The sequence below is a fragment of the Lissotriton vulgaris genome, chromosome 9 (assembly GCF_964263255.1).
Source record: "Lissotriton vulgaris chromosome 9, aLisVul1.2, whole genome shotgun sequence".
Taxonomy (NCBI): domain Eukaryota; kingdom Metazoa; phylum Chordata; class Amphibia; order Caudata; family Salamandridae; genus Lissotriton; species Lissotriton vulgaris.
In genome coordinates, this window is record NC_141697.1 from 61,769,766 (window position 1) to 61,787,398 (window position 17,633).

The following is a 17,633-nucleotide window of genomic DNA, read 5'->3' on the forward strand; positions in this document are numbered from 1 at the left end:
ACACAATAACCACCGCACAGACATCATTATGAAAGCATCAACACTTCTCGGCAGGAATGAAATGGTTGTCCACGGGATACCCCTTTATCAAGCAAGAGAGGTTTTTACAAGCTTTGAGTTAAGTTAACACAGACCGCTGGCATCTGGAGGGGCTGGAGCCATCCCCTTCCTGCTGAGCTGACCTTGAAGATTCCTGAAACCTTGTGCACTGGGCCAAGAACACAAGCGCGTGTGAAGTTGAGCTGTGCAGGATAAACATACAGGAGGCTGATGGGAACAAAAGCTCTTGGACCAGACACCGCAGTGGAACAAGGACACACCGACACGGCTCGGTGGGGGCTGAGGGTCTTGGGTACTAAAACGATGTAGGAGCACTTCTAAGTTTGGTAAACCCAATATCAGGTCTATCCACCACAAACAGAGACAAGAGATTATGGAAAACATGAGATGTGTGGGAAACAAGAGTATCAGAACATGTTATCGCTGCACCTTCGGCTGGTCATCATAAACGCGTACAGACTATGAATAACTGGGATGAATTATGAAAGTAACAAACGACAGTGCTCAATGGCCAATAAAGAGCGCCCGGTCCCTAATGAAAGGAAAATGGTCCCAACAGACCCACAGTGGCCTTGCAAGAGAAAGGCTTAAGTAAAGTCCAATGGTTCCTTCAGATCAAACAGGCCCAACCCAACTGGATACACTGTGGTATACAGACAGGACAACAGGAGTGTTAAAGACTGAGGGAGGCACCAGGACTGACAGGACTGGAGGCAAAACACAGGAAACAATTACACTAACACAGGAAAAGCAGTATGTTTGGATGGGGACAGGGCACAAGAGAGGTTTTCGTTTGGGTGAAGGCTACTAGGCATGTTTTGCAGTGGAGGAGGACACAGGCAGGATTTCGACTGGATTTAGGACATTATGGATTAACAGAAGCAAAGTGCCCCCAACATAATCTGTATATGAGGTTTATATGTGCATACACACAATCACAAACACCCTTCCCCTCTCTCTCACACACAGACACACACACACACACACGCACCAGCACTGCACATTTGACGGGCTTAAGTGCCTTGCAGTGTAGTGCCTGCACCCCACTGCCAACCAATAAGGCCCATCTACCTGGCATGGTCATTAAGAAACAGGAAACGTAAGTACTGAATCGCTCCAACAAGACAGGACTCCTGGAATATACAGGAACATAATTAAGAAAGTGTTTGGATTTTAGTTCCTTAAAAAGCCGCTCTGCAATGGAGCCGGTGGGGCAGGTCGGCCTAGTCCAATCTTTGCAGATCACTGACCAGTGCTGGGCACTAGAACTAGCAGCTTACTGCAGAATCCCAGGCATTCCTCATTCCTCCACTTTGCTACTTTTCTTGCAGATTGTCAGAATATGAAAGCTCTCAGTCATTGGTACAATGGGGATACCATTCAGGTGCACAGCAGGACACTCCAGCCCTTAAACACCCTACACAGAGAGGGTAACGTGTAGGTCTACTGGGGGTTGTTGTACTGAGAAGTGGAGGGATATTGAGACCACGTCCAGAGCAGGAGGAATGAGCCCAGAGGGAGATGCACCACTGACATGTTCATTAGATGCTCCAACAACATCGGGTAGCATAAAATCCAAAACAGATTTTTGTTGCTTTGTAATATGTTAAAAGTCTGGTTAGAAAGGTAAAGAGACCGTTGAATATCATGTTCTGCTTACAGCCAGCCCACAGCGGCAGTGGGCACTGAAACCCTGCTCACAACGCGCCAGCTTCCATAGAGGTGAAAGATGCCGACAGAGTCAAACCTTCCAGGAGCAAAGATGGAAGGCCCTGCTGCCATTCTGAGGTCTCCCCAAAGCCCTTTCCATCAGATTCCATCATGCACGATTCATGGCCATCTTCGGAGTAAAAAAGGATGAGTCCAGTTAGCAGCCACTAGACGCAGGCCTGCCCCCCTGGGCACACCGAAGCGCAGGCCATCCAGTTGGCGTTGTATCCTGACCACTCAACGGGCCAACCGACGGAGAGTGAAGCCGAGCAGTGGGGCATCGGGTGACCCCTGCGCTGCAGCGAGTCCGTGCAGTTCAAGATCATGCAGAAACTTCACTCGTAGAGTCCTCACCCACAGGGGTCCGTCACTTAGGGGGCCACACTTGCTTCCTTCTGACGCAACCGTTCTTTCTGTGTACGAATGGAAAACAAAGGAAATGTGATTAACTTCTCCCATAATTGTGTCCTGTCTAATATAGCCATCCAGAGTACTGTATGGGCGCGCCATTACGAGTATAGTGTTAATATGGGAAACAGCCTTTACCACGAAGCCGGAACCCCACATGCCTTTACAACAAAGGCTTAACCATGCATGCAACACTACAAAACATGACATTACCACGCATGCCTTTACAACAAAAGCTTAACCGTGCATACAATACTACCACGCATGCTTTTACAACAAAGGCTTAACCACGCATGCTTTTACAACAAAGGCTTAACCGTGCATGCAACACTACCACGCATGCCTTTACAACAGAAGCTTAACCGTGCATGCAACACTACCACGCATGCCTTTACAACAAAAGCTTAACCGTGCATGCAACACTACCACGCATGCCTTTACAACAAAAGCTTAACGGTGCATGCAACACTACCACGCATGCCTTTACAACAAAAGCTTAACCGTGCATGCAACACTACCACGCATGCCTTTACAACAAAAGCTTAACCGTGCATGCAACACTACCACGCATGCCTTTACAACAAAAGCTTAACCGTGCATGCAACACTATCACGCATGCCTTTACAATGAATATGCCTGTACCACGAATGCCATTACAACAAATGTTGTAAAGGCATGTGTGGTACAGGCATATGTGTGAAAAACGTATGTGGTAATTTGAATGCTTAGTAGTGTCACAGTCATTGTAATAATCGCGCAGTAACCTCATGCATGGTTAAGTCTGCTTGTGCGTTACAGAACTTTCTGCAACGTCTCCGGAGAGTCTGCACTTGCACGGCTCTGAAGGATGTGCACTTACAGGGCCAGTGGAGTCTCTTGTTAGTCTGCACTTACGAGTTCCTCGACAGGCTTTTCCGAATATACATCCACAGGGTCCTTCGAGAATCTGTTACCGTACACTTACCGGTCTCTCTTGGTGTCTGGTCCATCGAATGTGAATGCACACTTACAGCACTTTTTCAAAATGTTTAACAAGCGTATCATTTATTCAGCAGCCACTACATACTTATCAGTCTGAGCTATATGTGTAATGTGGCTAAACTGAGAGCAGTGGCGCCAAAAGACCAGAGTTCCACCCCGTATACCCCTCAGAAGCACATTCCGTACTTAGGCCCACCACAACTCTTTACGCCACAACCCCCTTATTCTTCAAAACTAAGTATGCTTAGAACCCTGCTTTATGAGGACATACAAGATCTCCAGCAGATTTTATATGGCCCTCTCTTATCCTCATTTCAAGGGCAGCTGGCGGCTCACACGAACATACGGGGCGTCTACAGCCCATCCAGAGCTCATCTCAGGCCTTACCAGGCTGGCTGTGGGATTGATCTTCTTCGTTTCCACTTTCTTCTCTGCAGTCAGCTTCTTCACCGACTCCTGAGCCACACGCAGCCTAGAAGAGGCACACAATTTATCAGAACAATAGTGCCAAGACACTCCCTAGCATAACATAGTGCTTTACAAAGGCCCTTTACATTATATTAAATTACAATAACATGAATAGGACTTGCATTCTCTTCCCACCCTATACAATATAATTATGGTCCAATGGCAGGGAGCTGTTCGTGTTGTCTATTCCGCAACCCAGCTAGGGCAAACACAAGGAACTTCCCCCAGATGAACACAGAGTCCCGATGCAACCCCAAAGCCTGCAGTTCTTCCAGTAAGTGAGGCGCCAATGCCTCTGGTTGTTGTAACTATAACAGCCCATCTGTATACAGCGAGATGACTTGTGCCACATCCCCACTTGGATAATTCATTGCCCCAGCACCACTCACAGGCAAGCGACCAATGGCTTTATTGCCAGGGCAAACAGAAGCGGGGAGAGGTGACAGCCCTGCCGGGTACCAAGCTCAGTATTCATCCTCCCAAGGTGTAGCCCCTGGATCGAACCGTGGACACAGGACTCTAGTTTAACAGGGTGACCAACCCTCTAAACATTGACCAAGACTGTGTTCCAGGATTACACGTGGGCAGTGCTCTCAAAGACATGTGGAAAAACAGAGCAAGGTGGCTGGACAGGATTATTAAAAAAAAATTCCCCAATCACACAGCCAATATGTACCGTGTGACCACTGGATTTGTATTCCAAACAATTTTATTTTCTTTTTCACATAATTTCCACACACTATTTAAGAAAAACAGGCACAAACAGAACCACTGTCAGATCAAAAGGTTCATATATACAGTATCTACAAACATACACATTTACGAATTTGCAACAGTGAATTAAGCAGAATTGATTGAACACACCAAAAAAAACATTAGAATATATAATGGTCCAATTGAATTGCAGTTATATACAGTGCAAAAAAATACATGAACAAAGAACAAACACCAGTCCTAGGAACTAAAAAACCAAGAGACAAGCGGGTTTGAGATCGAAAAACCAAGCCTGCCTGTCTACAAAAGCCTGTGGTGTGATGTTTCTATAGGGTTGCAGCACTAGGGTCCACAATTGTGATGTAATTTATATCCTAGCGGCACCCTTTATTGTTGCCACAGGGTGGTAGTGTCGACGCGTTTCGAACCTGGATGTTCTAGGTTCTCTTCAGGACAGGGACTGGGGGAAAGATTCTGCAAGAGAATACAGAATTGGTGTCAAAGGAGTACTTCATAGTACTGCAATGAGCCTACTCAGACTCCAGTGAAAAACAAAGAATGGTTACCTGCACGGGGGCACAAAGGTTGCCGTAGTGTAGGTATAGTGTAGTTCGCAGTCAATCCTAAAAGACATATAAAGAAGTGCTCAATGGGGGGATGATGGTCATTGGGTCACACTCGAGTGGCGCAGGGTCTGAACTATGTATAAATCATACCTGCAGTATATGCAGAACAGAACTGAGGGCGTGTGTCTTCGGAGAGCGTTCAAATAGGGAGGCAGCTCACATTATTGGCGCAGAAATGAAGGACTGGAAGAATAAAAAATGAAGAAATGCTTATGTCAGCGTGCATCCAAGGTATGTGCCACCCCCAGCTCACCAAAAATATGTGGCGCTGGACAGGATTCCTACCTGAGTCTGAGACGCGCAGAGCAGGGAGCACTCGGACACTGAACCCAATTCAGGCCGGTCGGAGGAGTTAGCTCGCTACAAAACAAACGTGTTTGTATCAATACCACTTTCACAAGGCAATATGGGAGCTAATGGAAAACCTCTGCGCGCAGGATACTTACTTGTTTGAAAGGATTATTCCAGCCTTAATTCAATCGGTCTAGTCCTGAGTCAATCGCTTTCTCCAAATGACATGTAGTCTGTAGGAGAAGCGCCGAGGGAGCATAGAGTATTTAAAAAAAACAGGTCAAAGTGTCAGGGGGTGTGGTCAAAAACGGAACAGATCCCTATGGAATGCTGGTATCTGTAGTTTGCTGGCATTCATAGACCAAAAAAGTTTTAACATTTTGGGAGATTTCACAATTGACATTAAGAATGATCCCAGCGAAAGGATAATACTCAAACAATTTCTCAAAATTAAAACAAACATTGATTAAAAACATCCCAGCACAGGAGCATATTCACAAAGCCAATCTGAAGTAAACATTAGCATGAAAGTGAGTATGAAACATTTTCACCAAACAAAATATATATAGCACATGTTGTCATGATCCCCACAACGTAATATATCTAGATTCATTGTACAATCTGATACAAAGATGTTTTTTAACAGATCCCCAGACTGGACTGTCACAGAAACTCCGATACATTGCAATAATGGTGATACAAGTCTGTTACAATTTTTGGCATGACCATGAATCTGTGCACAGGGCTGAGACTTGTATATAGATATATTACGTTGTGGGGATCATGACAACATGTGCTATATATGTTTTGTTTGGTGAAAATGTTTCATACTCACTTTCATGCTAATGTTTACTTCAGATTGGCTTTGTGAATATGCTCCTGTGCTGGGATGTTTTTAATCAATGTTTGTTTTAATTTTGAGAAATTGTTTGAGTATTATCCTTTCGCTGGGATCATTCTTAATGTCAATTGTGAAATCTCCCAACATGTTAAAACTTTTTTGGTCTATGAATGCCAGCAAACTACAGATACCAGCATTCCATAGGGATCTGTTCCGTTTTTGACCACACCCCCTGACACTCTGACCCGTTTTTTTTAAATACTCTATGCTCCCTCGGCGCTTCTCCTACAGACTACATGTCATTTGGAGAGAGCGATTGACTCAGGACTAGACCGATTGAATTAAGGCTGGAATAATCCTTTCAAACAAGTAAGTGTCCTGCGCGCAGAGGTTTTCCATTAGCTCCCATATTGCCTTGTGAAAGTGGTATTGATACAAACACGTTTGTTTTGTAGCGAGCTAACTCCTCCGACCGGCCTGAATTGGGTTCAGTGTCCGAGTGCTCCCTGCTCTGCGCGTCTCAGACTCAGGTAGGAATCCTGTCCAGCGCCACATATTTTTGGTGAGCTGGGGGTGGCACATACCTTGGATGCACGCTGACATAAGCATTTCTTCATTTTTTATTCTTCCAGTCCTTCATTTCTGCGCCAATAATATGAGCTGCCTCCCTATTTGAACGCTCTCCGAAGGCACACGCCCTCAGTTCTGTTCTGCATATACTGCAGGTATGATTTATACATAGTTCAGACCCTGCGCCACTCGAGTGTGACCCAATGACCATCATCCCCCCCATTGAGCACTTCTTTATATGTCTTTTAGGGTTGACTGCGAACTACACTATACCTACACTACGGCAACCTTTGTGCCCCCGTGCAGGTAACCATTCTTTGTTTTTCACTGGAGTCTGAGTAGGCTCATTGCAGTACTATGAAGTACTCCTTTGACACCAATTCTGTATTCTCTTGCAGAATCTTTCCCCCAGTCCCTGTCCTGAAGAGAACCTAGAACATCCAGGTTCGAAACGCGTCGACACTACCACCCTGTGGCAACAATAAAGGGTGCCGCTAGGATATAAATTACATCACAATTGTGGACCCTAGTGCTGCAACCCTATAAAAACATCGCACCACAGGCTTTTGTAGACAGGCAGGCTTGGTTTTTCGATCTCAAACCCGCTTGTCTCTTGGTTTTTTAGTTCCTAGGACTGGTGTTTGTTCTTTGTTCATGTATTTTTTTGCACTGTATATAACTGCAATTCAATTGGACCATTATATATTCTAATGTTTTTTTTGGTGTGTTCAATCAATTCTGCTTAATTCACTGTTGCAAATTCGTAAATGTGTATGTTTGTAGATACTGTATATATGAACCTTTTGATCTGACAGTGGTTCTGTTTGTGCCTGTTTTTCTTAAATAGTGTGTGGAAATTATGTGAAAAAGAAAATAAATTTGTTTGGAATACAAATCCAGTGGTCACACGGTACATATTGGCTGTGTGATTGGGGAATGTTTTTTTGAATAATCCTGTCCAGCCACCTTGCTCTGTTTTTCCTATTGTTGAGATCCGGGCTGGTCAGATGTAGGATCCGATACCTTCACTGTTTCACAACTCAAAGGCATGTGTCATATGCATTATCAATACCCAAGGTGACCAGTACGGTCTCTAAATCGGAAGACTGAGCTGAGTGCACGACATGTGTGCGTCTTCTAATATATATACTGGTGTTCCTAGGAATGTATGACGTTACAACGCATACATTTACAATGCATGCCTTTACAGTGCAGTATTTACATCGCAACATCCTTTACAACAAAGTCTTTTACAATGCATGCCATTACATCGCAACTTTACAAAGCATTCCAATACATCGCATTATACCATTACAATGGATACCATAACATTGCATTTAAGGTAAGTGTTGGATAGTATAGGGGTAATAATTACTTTTTTAACTCCAGTGAGTGCAACAGTAGGGTAAGTGTCGGATAGTGTAGGGGTAAGAATTACTATTCTAATTCCAGTGAGTGCAACAGTAGGGTAAGTGTCGGATAGTGTAGGGGTAATAATTACTTTTATAACTCCAGTGAATGCAACAGTAAGGTAAATGTTGGATAGTGTAGGGGTAATAATTACTTTTCTAACTCCAGTGAGTGCAACAGTAAGGTAAGTGTTGGATAGTATAGGGGTAATAATTACTATTTTAACTCCAGTGAGTGCAACAGTAGGGTAAGTGTTGGATAGTGTAGGGGTAAAAATTACTATTTCCACTCCAGTGAGTGCAACAGTAGGGTAAGTGTTGGATAGTGTAGGGGTAATAATTACTATTTCCACTCCAGTGAGTGCAACAGTAGGGAAAGTGTCGGATACTGTAAGGGTAGTATGCATTGTAATGACTTGCGATGTAATGCCTGCATTGTAATGACATGCAATGTAATGGCTGTCTCGTAATGGCATGCTATGTAAAGGATGTTGCGATGAAATGACTGCTATTTAAAGGTTGTTTCCCGTTCCTAGTGGGTATGAAGTCACACTGATCCTCATGTGCCAGTGATCTCCCCGCACGCCCTTCACCCCCACACTGAACCCATTGGTGAACCCACTGGACAGCACATTACCATCCCTGTTCATCATGGACAGCAGGCGAAGCGAATCGACATGGGTGGGATCCCTTATGGCTTTGGGAGCATCACAACTGCTTCCTGCATTGACCTTGGCAGTGTGCGCTGGGCATTTGGCTCCTGGAAGACTTCCAGCAGCCGATCCACAAGCAAATCGCCTTATAACTGATAAAAGTTTGATGGGAATCCATCCGTTCCCAGAGACTTATTCCTGGGCATATCTTCATTGGCCAGCTTTATTTCCTACCTGGTCAATTCCGCCTCTAGGATCTTCACCTGACCTCCCTGAAGCCTGGGGAAAGCCAGGCATCCCTCTCCCCAAGTCTCAGAGGCTGCCTATATTGGTACGCCAGCTCTTCTTGCAGTGTGGCATTATTTGCATCCTGAGATGCCACTGAGCCCCCCTCCTGCCTCTCAATGACAAGATCAGGGGTACCGGGGTTTCTAATCTCAGCAAACATGAGCATGTCTAGCCCCATCCCTGTGGAGATGCTGCTCCTGGAGGGTAAATTTATCCAACCTGTCCCAAATCTCTCCCTACCTCCAGTGGGTCAACCTCTACCCGGGGTGCGCCCCGCCCTCTGCAGACGTCCCAACCTTTATTCCGGATTATGCAAGTCTTTTCGCAGGTGAGGCTTTATGCCATACATTTTTCTGAGGCAAGCCCCAAGGATGACCACCATCAAGTAATCCCATTCAGTGACTCAACTTGGTCGACCCCCAATAACCTTCAATTGTGTCTTGCAGATCAGCCCTAAACACAATGTCCCCCAGTGCCTCTGGGCCAAGCCGCCAGGTGCAGGAGTACACAAGCAGCACCGGTGCACGGTCAGGGAGAAACGTGCCTAGGTGGGACACTGATGACACCCTCCAAGATCTGTGGACTCGTGAGCAAAATCCTGTCCAATCTGCTGTACATGGAGTGGACGGGCACGTAAACTGTGAATTCCTGCAAGGATTGTTGCCCTCCAGACGTTCACACAATCCACCCGGGTCATCAGCTTAACCAGAGTTTAATCATTCCTGCCTTGGTATAAAGCCACGGGGTGATCTGTCAAAATTCCCATCCGCTATGCAACTGAAGTACCTAGCCTGTATCAAATGCTTCCCCAGGTATGGCATCATTATATCAAGTAGGGACCTACCGTCATAGTAGGGGCCTAAACATTCAACATGCATATCTCACGTCCATCTAGCAACCCATGAATTAGGAGATAACTGCCCTGCACTTCAGCATGGGCACCCCAGAACTGGAAAGGAGTCCCCAGCAGCATCCATATCACCCCCTTACAAAGGAAGAATAAAAGACAAACAGAACCACCCCTGCCATTTTTTCTTGAATTTATCCACCTCCATGCCCATTAAGTGAGTCTCCTGAAGGAGGTAATGCCTACTTTAGAAGGCCTACGGTATGTGTGCATCCTACATCGCTTAATGTAAGCATGCAAGCCCCTGACATTCCGGGAGATTAGGAGAACCTCTCTTCGCTTATCCTTGTGAGAAGCTGCCACCAACCCCCAAAGGGGGCTAAATATCTGCCCCCTCTGCCCTTAGCATGCCCTGCTCCTGCCTCCCAGAGCTTGCACAAGCCCTGCACGTCAGGTCAAAATCTGGCCTGTGTCTGATCGATCTCATGCGCACGAAGGATCACACAAAGTCACTGTGAACAAATGTGTCAGCCTCGAAGCTGAAGCTAAAGACGCCCGAACCAGATAGAAACTTGGAATGTCCAAGCCCAACACTAGAAGGCAGGACTATGCCGAGCACGAGTATGTTCGAGGCATATGGGCTGCAGATGGTACATTTATGAACAGATCGCCATCTGGTGTTGGGCTCGGATGATTGCACTTGTTTTTCTCTTGGAGAAGTCTTGTCGTCACGAGACTGGTGACTCCTCCTTTGGGTGCTAGTGCGCATGGGCATTGGCTCCATCCTTAGATTGTTTTTTTCCGCCATCGGGTTCGGATGAGGATCGAAGCGCTCCGGATCGACTTTGAGAAAAAGTGATATTTCGGCGCGTATTCCCTTTCCAATTCGACGGTATTGTTATCTAACGCGATTTCATTTCCATTCCGACGCGTTTCGACTCCAACAATAAACATTGTCTTCTACGTCGACGAGACCGGGAGGCCTTTCTCGACGTAGTCCAGCCCGGAGTCCATGGAAAGGACTCCATTTAAGAGATGTCCAACATGTGGTGCTAAGTTCCCACACAAGGACCTACACGAGGTGTGCAACCTCTGCCTATCGCCTCAACACGAATCCAGGGACTGCGAAGCCTGCGCAGCATTCTCCTCCAAGTCGACGATTAGAAACCGTCGAGCCCGAAGACACGAGGTTTCGAGAATGCAGTCGGAGGCAATCCCGGAGCTGTTCGAGGCCCAGCACCTCGAAGAAGAAGAGGAACATGAAGACGAGTCAGGGTCGGAAGTGGACGAGTGTGATGTCGAAGAAATCGACGCTCAACAAACCGTGAGTGACGACGTCCCCTTACCAAAAAACCGACCCCGTGTGGTACCGACCCCGCCTTCGAGCCCGGTCAGACTACCGAAGAAAGTTTCCGACGCCCCGCCTTCGGGCCCGGCAACGAAACAGAAACAGAAACTCTCGGCCTCCCACCATGTCGGATCCGAGAAACGGTCGACATCGACATCGAAGCTCCATACAAAGGAAAGCTCGGCATCGAAACATTCCATGTCGAAACCGAAACATGCTTCGACGTCGAAGACTTACTCGACACCGAAAACACAGAATATTGACGGTCAGAAGCAAAGGCACCTTTCGGAACCAAGAACTTCGGTACCGACACAGGAGCAGCAGACAGATCCAAAACAAAAGACTTTGTTTATCGATCCGCAAACTGGCAAAGTGGTGACAAAATCACTGAAAAAGAGGAAGAATGAACAGCTAGATGACAAAGCTCTTCCTCCTAAAAAGAGAACAATGGGGACAAATACAACTCCTCCCCTGTCTCCTCGACCTAGAGACACACCCTCTTCTCCTATTCCTCACACTTTGCCAGCTATTCTTCCGCCTTCTACACCAAGACCATCTGCACCTTAAACAGATGTAGACAGTGATACAGGGGAGCGAGAACCTCATGGGGATGACAACACTGTCCCAGATGAAGAAGACCCATGGGAGAATTATGATGCAGGGTCAGATGCTGATAACGACCCAGAATTATACCCCTCAAAACCTTCACCACCTGATAATACAGGTTTTGTACAGCTGATTAATAGGGCAGCAAAATACCATAAGGTAGATTTACATACAGAACCTCAAATAGAGGATTTCCTTTTAGAAACGCTACCTGCTGCACAAAGAACATCAGGAACACTACCTATGCTAAAGGGTCTTCTCAATCACACAGCAGACATATTCAAAGACCATGGGAGGGTTAGGGTATTAAACACAAGAATTGATAAAAAAATATAAGGCAGCCCCAAAGGACCCAATATTTATCAAGGGACAGGTACCTCTGGACTCGCTTGTAGTCACAAACGCTCGTAAAAGAGCAAACTCATTATCTACAGGAGAAGCTCCTCCTCCTGATAAGGAGTCCAAGCTAATAGATGCATCAGGCAAAAGAGTAGCATCCCAAGCAGCAAACAGCTGGCGGATAGCTAATACACAAGCGCTACTTGCACGCTATGATAGAGCGCATTATGATGAGTTAGAAAAACTCATCACACATCTCCCTAAGGAACATCAAAAAAGGGCAGACCAGCTTATAAAGGAAGGGAAGATAATAACCAACACTTCCATTAAGTGCGCCTTAGACGCGGCAGACACTGCAGCAAGATCCATCAACACCAGTATCTTGTTAAGAAGACTTGCATGGCTTAGGGTCTCAGGGTTCAAACAAGAAGTACAAACATCTTTATTGAACCAACCTTTTGATCAAAAAACACTTTTCGGCTCAGGTACAGATGAGATTTTAGAAAAAAGACACAGAAACAGCTAAATCAATGGGAGCATTACAACAGCCAACTCAAAGGGGTTCCTTTCGTAGGTCCACCTATAGAGGGGGGTCAAAGAATACAGGCACAAGCCAGCAATCTACCTCTTTTACACCAACATCACCCAGAGGTAATTCAAGAGGCAGTTACAGAGGTAACAACAACAAGGGTAGAGGTTGCGGAAATAATAACAACCGCAGCTCCCCAAACCCAAAACAGTGACTTAATACAACTCCCTGCAGACCATATAACACCGGTCGGGGGACGTTTATCACAGTTCCTACCTGTCTGGGAAAACATCACGTCAGACAGGTGGGTGAGACAAATTATCCAACATGGTTATTGCCTAGAACTCACAGCTACCCCACCAAACATCCCCCCCAGACAGCGTCCAATGAGTCAAGATCATCTGACATTGTTAAAACAGGAAGTACTATCACTGCTACAAAAGCATGCTATAAGAAGGTTCCAAAACATCAGCAAGGGACAGGAGTATACTCTCTATGCTTCCTAATTCCCAAAAAAGACGGATTTCTAAGACCAATTTTAGACCTCAGACCTCTCAATGCATACATAAACTCGGAACATTTCCACATGGTCACGCTCCAACAAGTACTTCCTTTACTGAAGAAAGGGGACTTTCTTTATACACTGGATCTAAAAGATGCTTACTTTCACATCCCAATTCACAAAGCCCACAGAAAATACCTCAGGTTTGTAGTAGAAGGACAAAATTATCAGTTCAAAGTCCTTCCGTTTGGGGTCACAACAGCACCAAGGGTGTTCACAAAATGCCTAGCAGTAGTTGCAGCACACCTAAGAAGACAACAAATACATGTCTTCCCTTACTTGGACGATTGGCTAATAAAAGCCAAGTCACAGGAAGAATGTCTTCAAAACACACAGAAGACCATTCAATTGCTGCACCAGCTAGGGTTTACGGTGAACTACACAAAATCCCACCTACAACCAAACAAGGTTCAACAATATCTAGGGGCTACTATAGACACAGAAAAAGCCAAAGTATACTCCAATCAGGATCCAAACAATGATCACGTTGATCCAAAAATTTCAACCACAACACTCACTAACAGCTCGAGTGTTCATGCAGCTGTTAGGGATGATGTCCTCCTGCATACTGCTAATACCATATGCCAGACTACGAATGCGTCCACTGCAAGAATGTCTAGCGACACAGTGGAATCAGGCTCAAGGTCAGATTACAGATCTGGTGTTGATAGACGACCGCACACATCGCTCTCTGAAGTGGTGGAACACAACAAACATTTCCAAGGAGCGGTCGTTCCTAGAACCGATTCCACAAGTGATACTAACAGCGGATGCATCGCTGTCCGGATGGGGAGCGCATATGGAGAAATATACAGTGCAGGGAAAATGGAGTGTACAGCAAAAAAGACTGCACATCAATTATCTGGAACTACTAGCAGTGTTGCTAGCATTAAAAGCTTTTCAAATGCAAATCCTCAACAAAGCAGTCCTGATCAGAACAGACAACATGACTGCAATGTATTATATTCAAAAACAGGGGGGAAACACTCTCTCCAACTATCCAGACTAGCACAGGACATTTGAAGAAGGGCCATTCCTTAAAAGATCTATCTGTTAGCCGAACACCTACCAGGAGTTCAAAATCAGATAGCAGACATCCTAAGCAGAGAGTCAGAACAAATACACGAATGGGAACTGCACAACCAAATACTGCAGCCATTCTTCCAAAGATGGGGACAACCAGAGATAGATCTCTTTGCCACTCATCAGAACGCAAAATGCCAAAACTTCGCATCCAGGTACCCACACCACCTGTCCCAGGGCAATGCGCTATGGATAAATTGGTCCAACAAATTTGCTTACGCTTTTCCCCCTCTCCCACTAATTCCATTAGTGGTTCGGAAACTGCAACAACATTCAATGACAATGATACTAGTAGCACCCACGTGGGCAAGACAGCCGTGGTTCACCACGCTACTGCACTCTCACAGGTGCCACATCAAAAGTTAAGATTATAACCCATGCACCTTACACAGAACCATGGAGAAATAATGCACCCAGATCCCAAACAATTGAACCTAGCGATCTGGCTCCTGAGGTCATAGAATTTGGATACTTGGATTTACCTCCAAACTGTATGGAAATCAGTAAGCAAGCAAGACGTCCTACCACCAGAGCATGCTATGCAGCAAAGTGGAAAAGGTTTGCTATATACTGTAACAGTAACATCAACCCTCTGGACGCATCCACTAAACAGATTATTTGCCATTTACTACACTTGCAGCAATGTAACCTTGCTTACACCTCTATTAGAGTACATCTTGCAGCTATAGCGGCGTACCTACAATACAGACAACATCTTTCCCTGTTTAAAGTACCAGCAATAAAAGCTTTCATGGAAGGCCTCAAAAGAGTCATTCCACCAAGACTACCGCCTTCCCCAGTCTGGAATCTCAACATAGTACTTACCAGACTAATGGGACCACCTTTCGAATCTATGCATAGGGGTGAAGGAATATGCTACTTACCAGTATGCATCTGTTCTTGGCATAGAGGGCTGCAGAGTGGTACATTATGAATAGATCGCCATCTGGTGTTGGGCTCGGATGATTGCACTTTGTTTTTCTCTTGGAGAGTCTTTTGTATGTTGGTGACTCCTCCCTTAGTTGGTAGTGCGCATGGGCATCGGCTCCATCCTTAGATTGTTTTGCCATAGTAGAGTTAGATGGAGTAGTATAGTAGAATACAGATAAGAGTGCCCATGTAAGTGTATCTAAATAAGATAATGTTGGAACAGACACAGGTTTCCGGGGAGGCTGGGAGGGCATGTACCACTCTGCAGCCCTCTATGCCAAGAACAGATGCATACTGGTAAGTAGCATATTCCGTTCGAGGCATATGGGCTGCAGATGGTACATTATGAATAGACTATACAGCAGTTCTCTCCCTAGCGGTGGTCGCCCGTGTCTGTTGCAACTGTCTGAAACAATGTTTTTAATACTGCTTGTCCCACTCTAGCTTGTTGTGTTGCATGCACATCAACACAATAGTGTTTTGTGAAAGTGTGCGGTGTAACCCAGGTAGCCGCTTTGCATATGTCATCTAGTGGAATGTTTCCCAGAAATGCCATAGATGCTCCTAGTTTACGTGTAGAGTGAGCTCTAGGAGGAACAGTTAATGTTCTCTTTGCCTTTAAGTAGCATATTTGAATGCATTTTACAATCCATCTGGCAATGCCCGCTTTGGAGATGGGATTGCCTTTATGTGTGGGAGAAAACGCAACAAATAGCTGTTTTGTCTTTCTGAAAGTTTGTGTTCTCTCTATATAGTACAATATGGCCCTCCTAACATCCAGTGTATGTAGGGCTCTTTCCGCTACTGTTTGTGGTTTTGGAAAGAAAACCGGTAATTCCACTGACTGATTGATGTGGAATGCTGAGATAACCTTTGGTAAGAATTTTGGGTTTGTTCTAAGAACCACTTTATTTTGGTGTAGCTGCATAAATGGTTCTTGAATCGTAAAAGCCTGCAGTTCACTTACTCTTCTAAGTGACGTGATAGCTATGAGGAAGGCCACCTTCCATGTGAGGAATTGTATTTCACACCTATGCATAGGTTCAAAGGGTGGCCCCATTAGTCTGGTAAGCACTATGTTGAGATTCCAGACTGGGGAAGGTGGTCTTCTTGGTGGAATGACTCTTTTGAGTCCTTCCATGAAAGCTTTAATTGCTGGTACTTTAAACAGTGACAGGTGTTGCCTGTTTTGTAGGTATGCCGCTATGGCTGCTAGATGAACCCTAATAGAGGTATATGCTAGATTACATTGCTGTAAGTGTAATAAATAGCAAATGATTTGTTTAGTGGATGCGTCCAGAGGGTTGATGTGCTTACTGTTACAGTGTATAGCAAACCTCTTCCATTTTGCTGCATAGCATGCTCTCGTGGTAGGACGTCTTGCCTGTTTAATGATTTCCATGCATTCTGGTGGTAAATCTAAATACCCAAACTCTATGACCTCAGGAGCCAGATCGCTAGGTTCAGTTGTTTGGGATCTGGGTGCATTATTTCTCCATGGTTCTGTGTAAGATGCATGGGTAATAACCTTAGCTTTTGATGTGGTACTTGTGAGAGTTGTAGCAGCGTGGTGAACCACGGCTGTCTTGCCCACGTGGGTGCCACTAGTATCATTGTCATTGAGTGTTGCTGCAGTTTCCTCACCAGTAATGGAATTAGTGGTAGAGGAGGGAACGCGTAAGCAAATTTGTTGGACCAATTTATCCACAGTGCATTGCCCTGGGACCTTTGGTGTGGGTACCTGGATGCGAATTGTTTGCATTTTGCGTTCTGATGATTTGCAAACAGATCTATCTCTGGTTGCCCCCATTTTTGGAAGAATGGCTGTAGTATTTGGTCGTGCAGTTCCCATTCGTGAACTTGTTCTGACTGTCTGCTTAGGATGTCTGCTATTTGATTTTGAATTCCTGGTAGGTGCTCCGCTAACAGGTAGATTTTTTTGAGGAATGGCCCATCTCCATATGTCCTGTGCTAGTTTGGACAGTTGGAGAGAGTGTGTCCCCCCCTGTTTTTTAATATAATACATTGCAGTCATGTTGTCTGTTCTGATCAGGACTGCCTTGTTTGTTATTTGCATTTGGAAAGCTTTTAGTGCTAGAAATATTGCCAATAGTTCCAGGTAGTTGATGTGCAGTTTCTTTTGCTGCGCACTCCACTTCCCCTGTACTGTGTATTTGTCCATATGCGCTCCCCATCCGGAGAGCGATGCGTCCGCTGTTATTATTACTTGTGGAATTGGCTCTAGGAACGACCGTCCCTTGGAAATGTTTTCTGTGTTCCACCACTTCAGAGAGCGATACGTCCGGTCGTTTACCAACACCAGATCTGTAATCTGACCTTGAGCCTGATTCCACTGTGTCGCTAGACACT

The 17,633-nt window shown here is 45.4% G+C and overlaps 1 protein-coding gene across 1 annotated transcript in view; it reads right to left on the reverse strand.

Moving 5' to 3' along the window:
* Positions 1-1,224: 1,224 nt before the first annotated feature.
* Positions 1,225-17,633, reverse strand: part of FMN1 (formin 1) — a 307,196-nt gene continuing 290,787 nt past the window's right edge. The window contains exons 16-17 of the mRNA XM_086937030.1: positions 3,547-3,631; positions 1,225-2,183 (exon numbers count right to left, since the gene is read on the reverse strand). Coding sequence (XP_086793156.1) covers positions 2,142-2,183; positions 3,547-3,631 — 127 coding nt within the window. The 3' untranslated portion in view covers positions 1,225-2,141. The remainder of the gene's footprint in view (positions 2,184-3,546; positions 3,632-17,633) is intronic.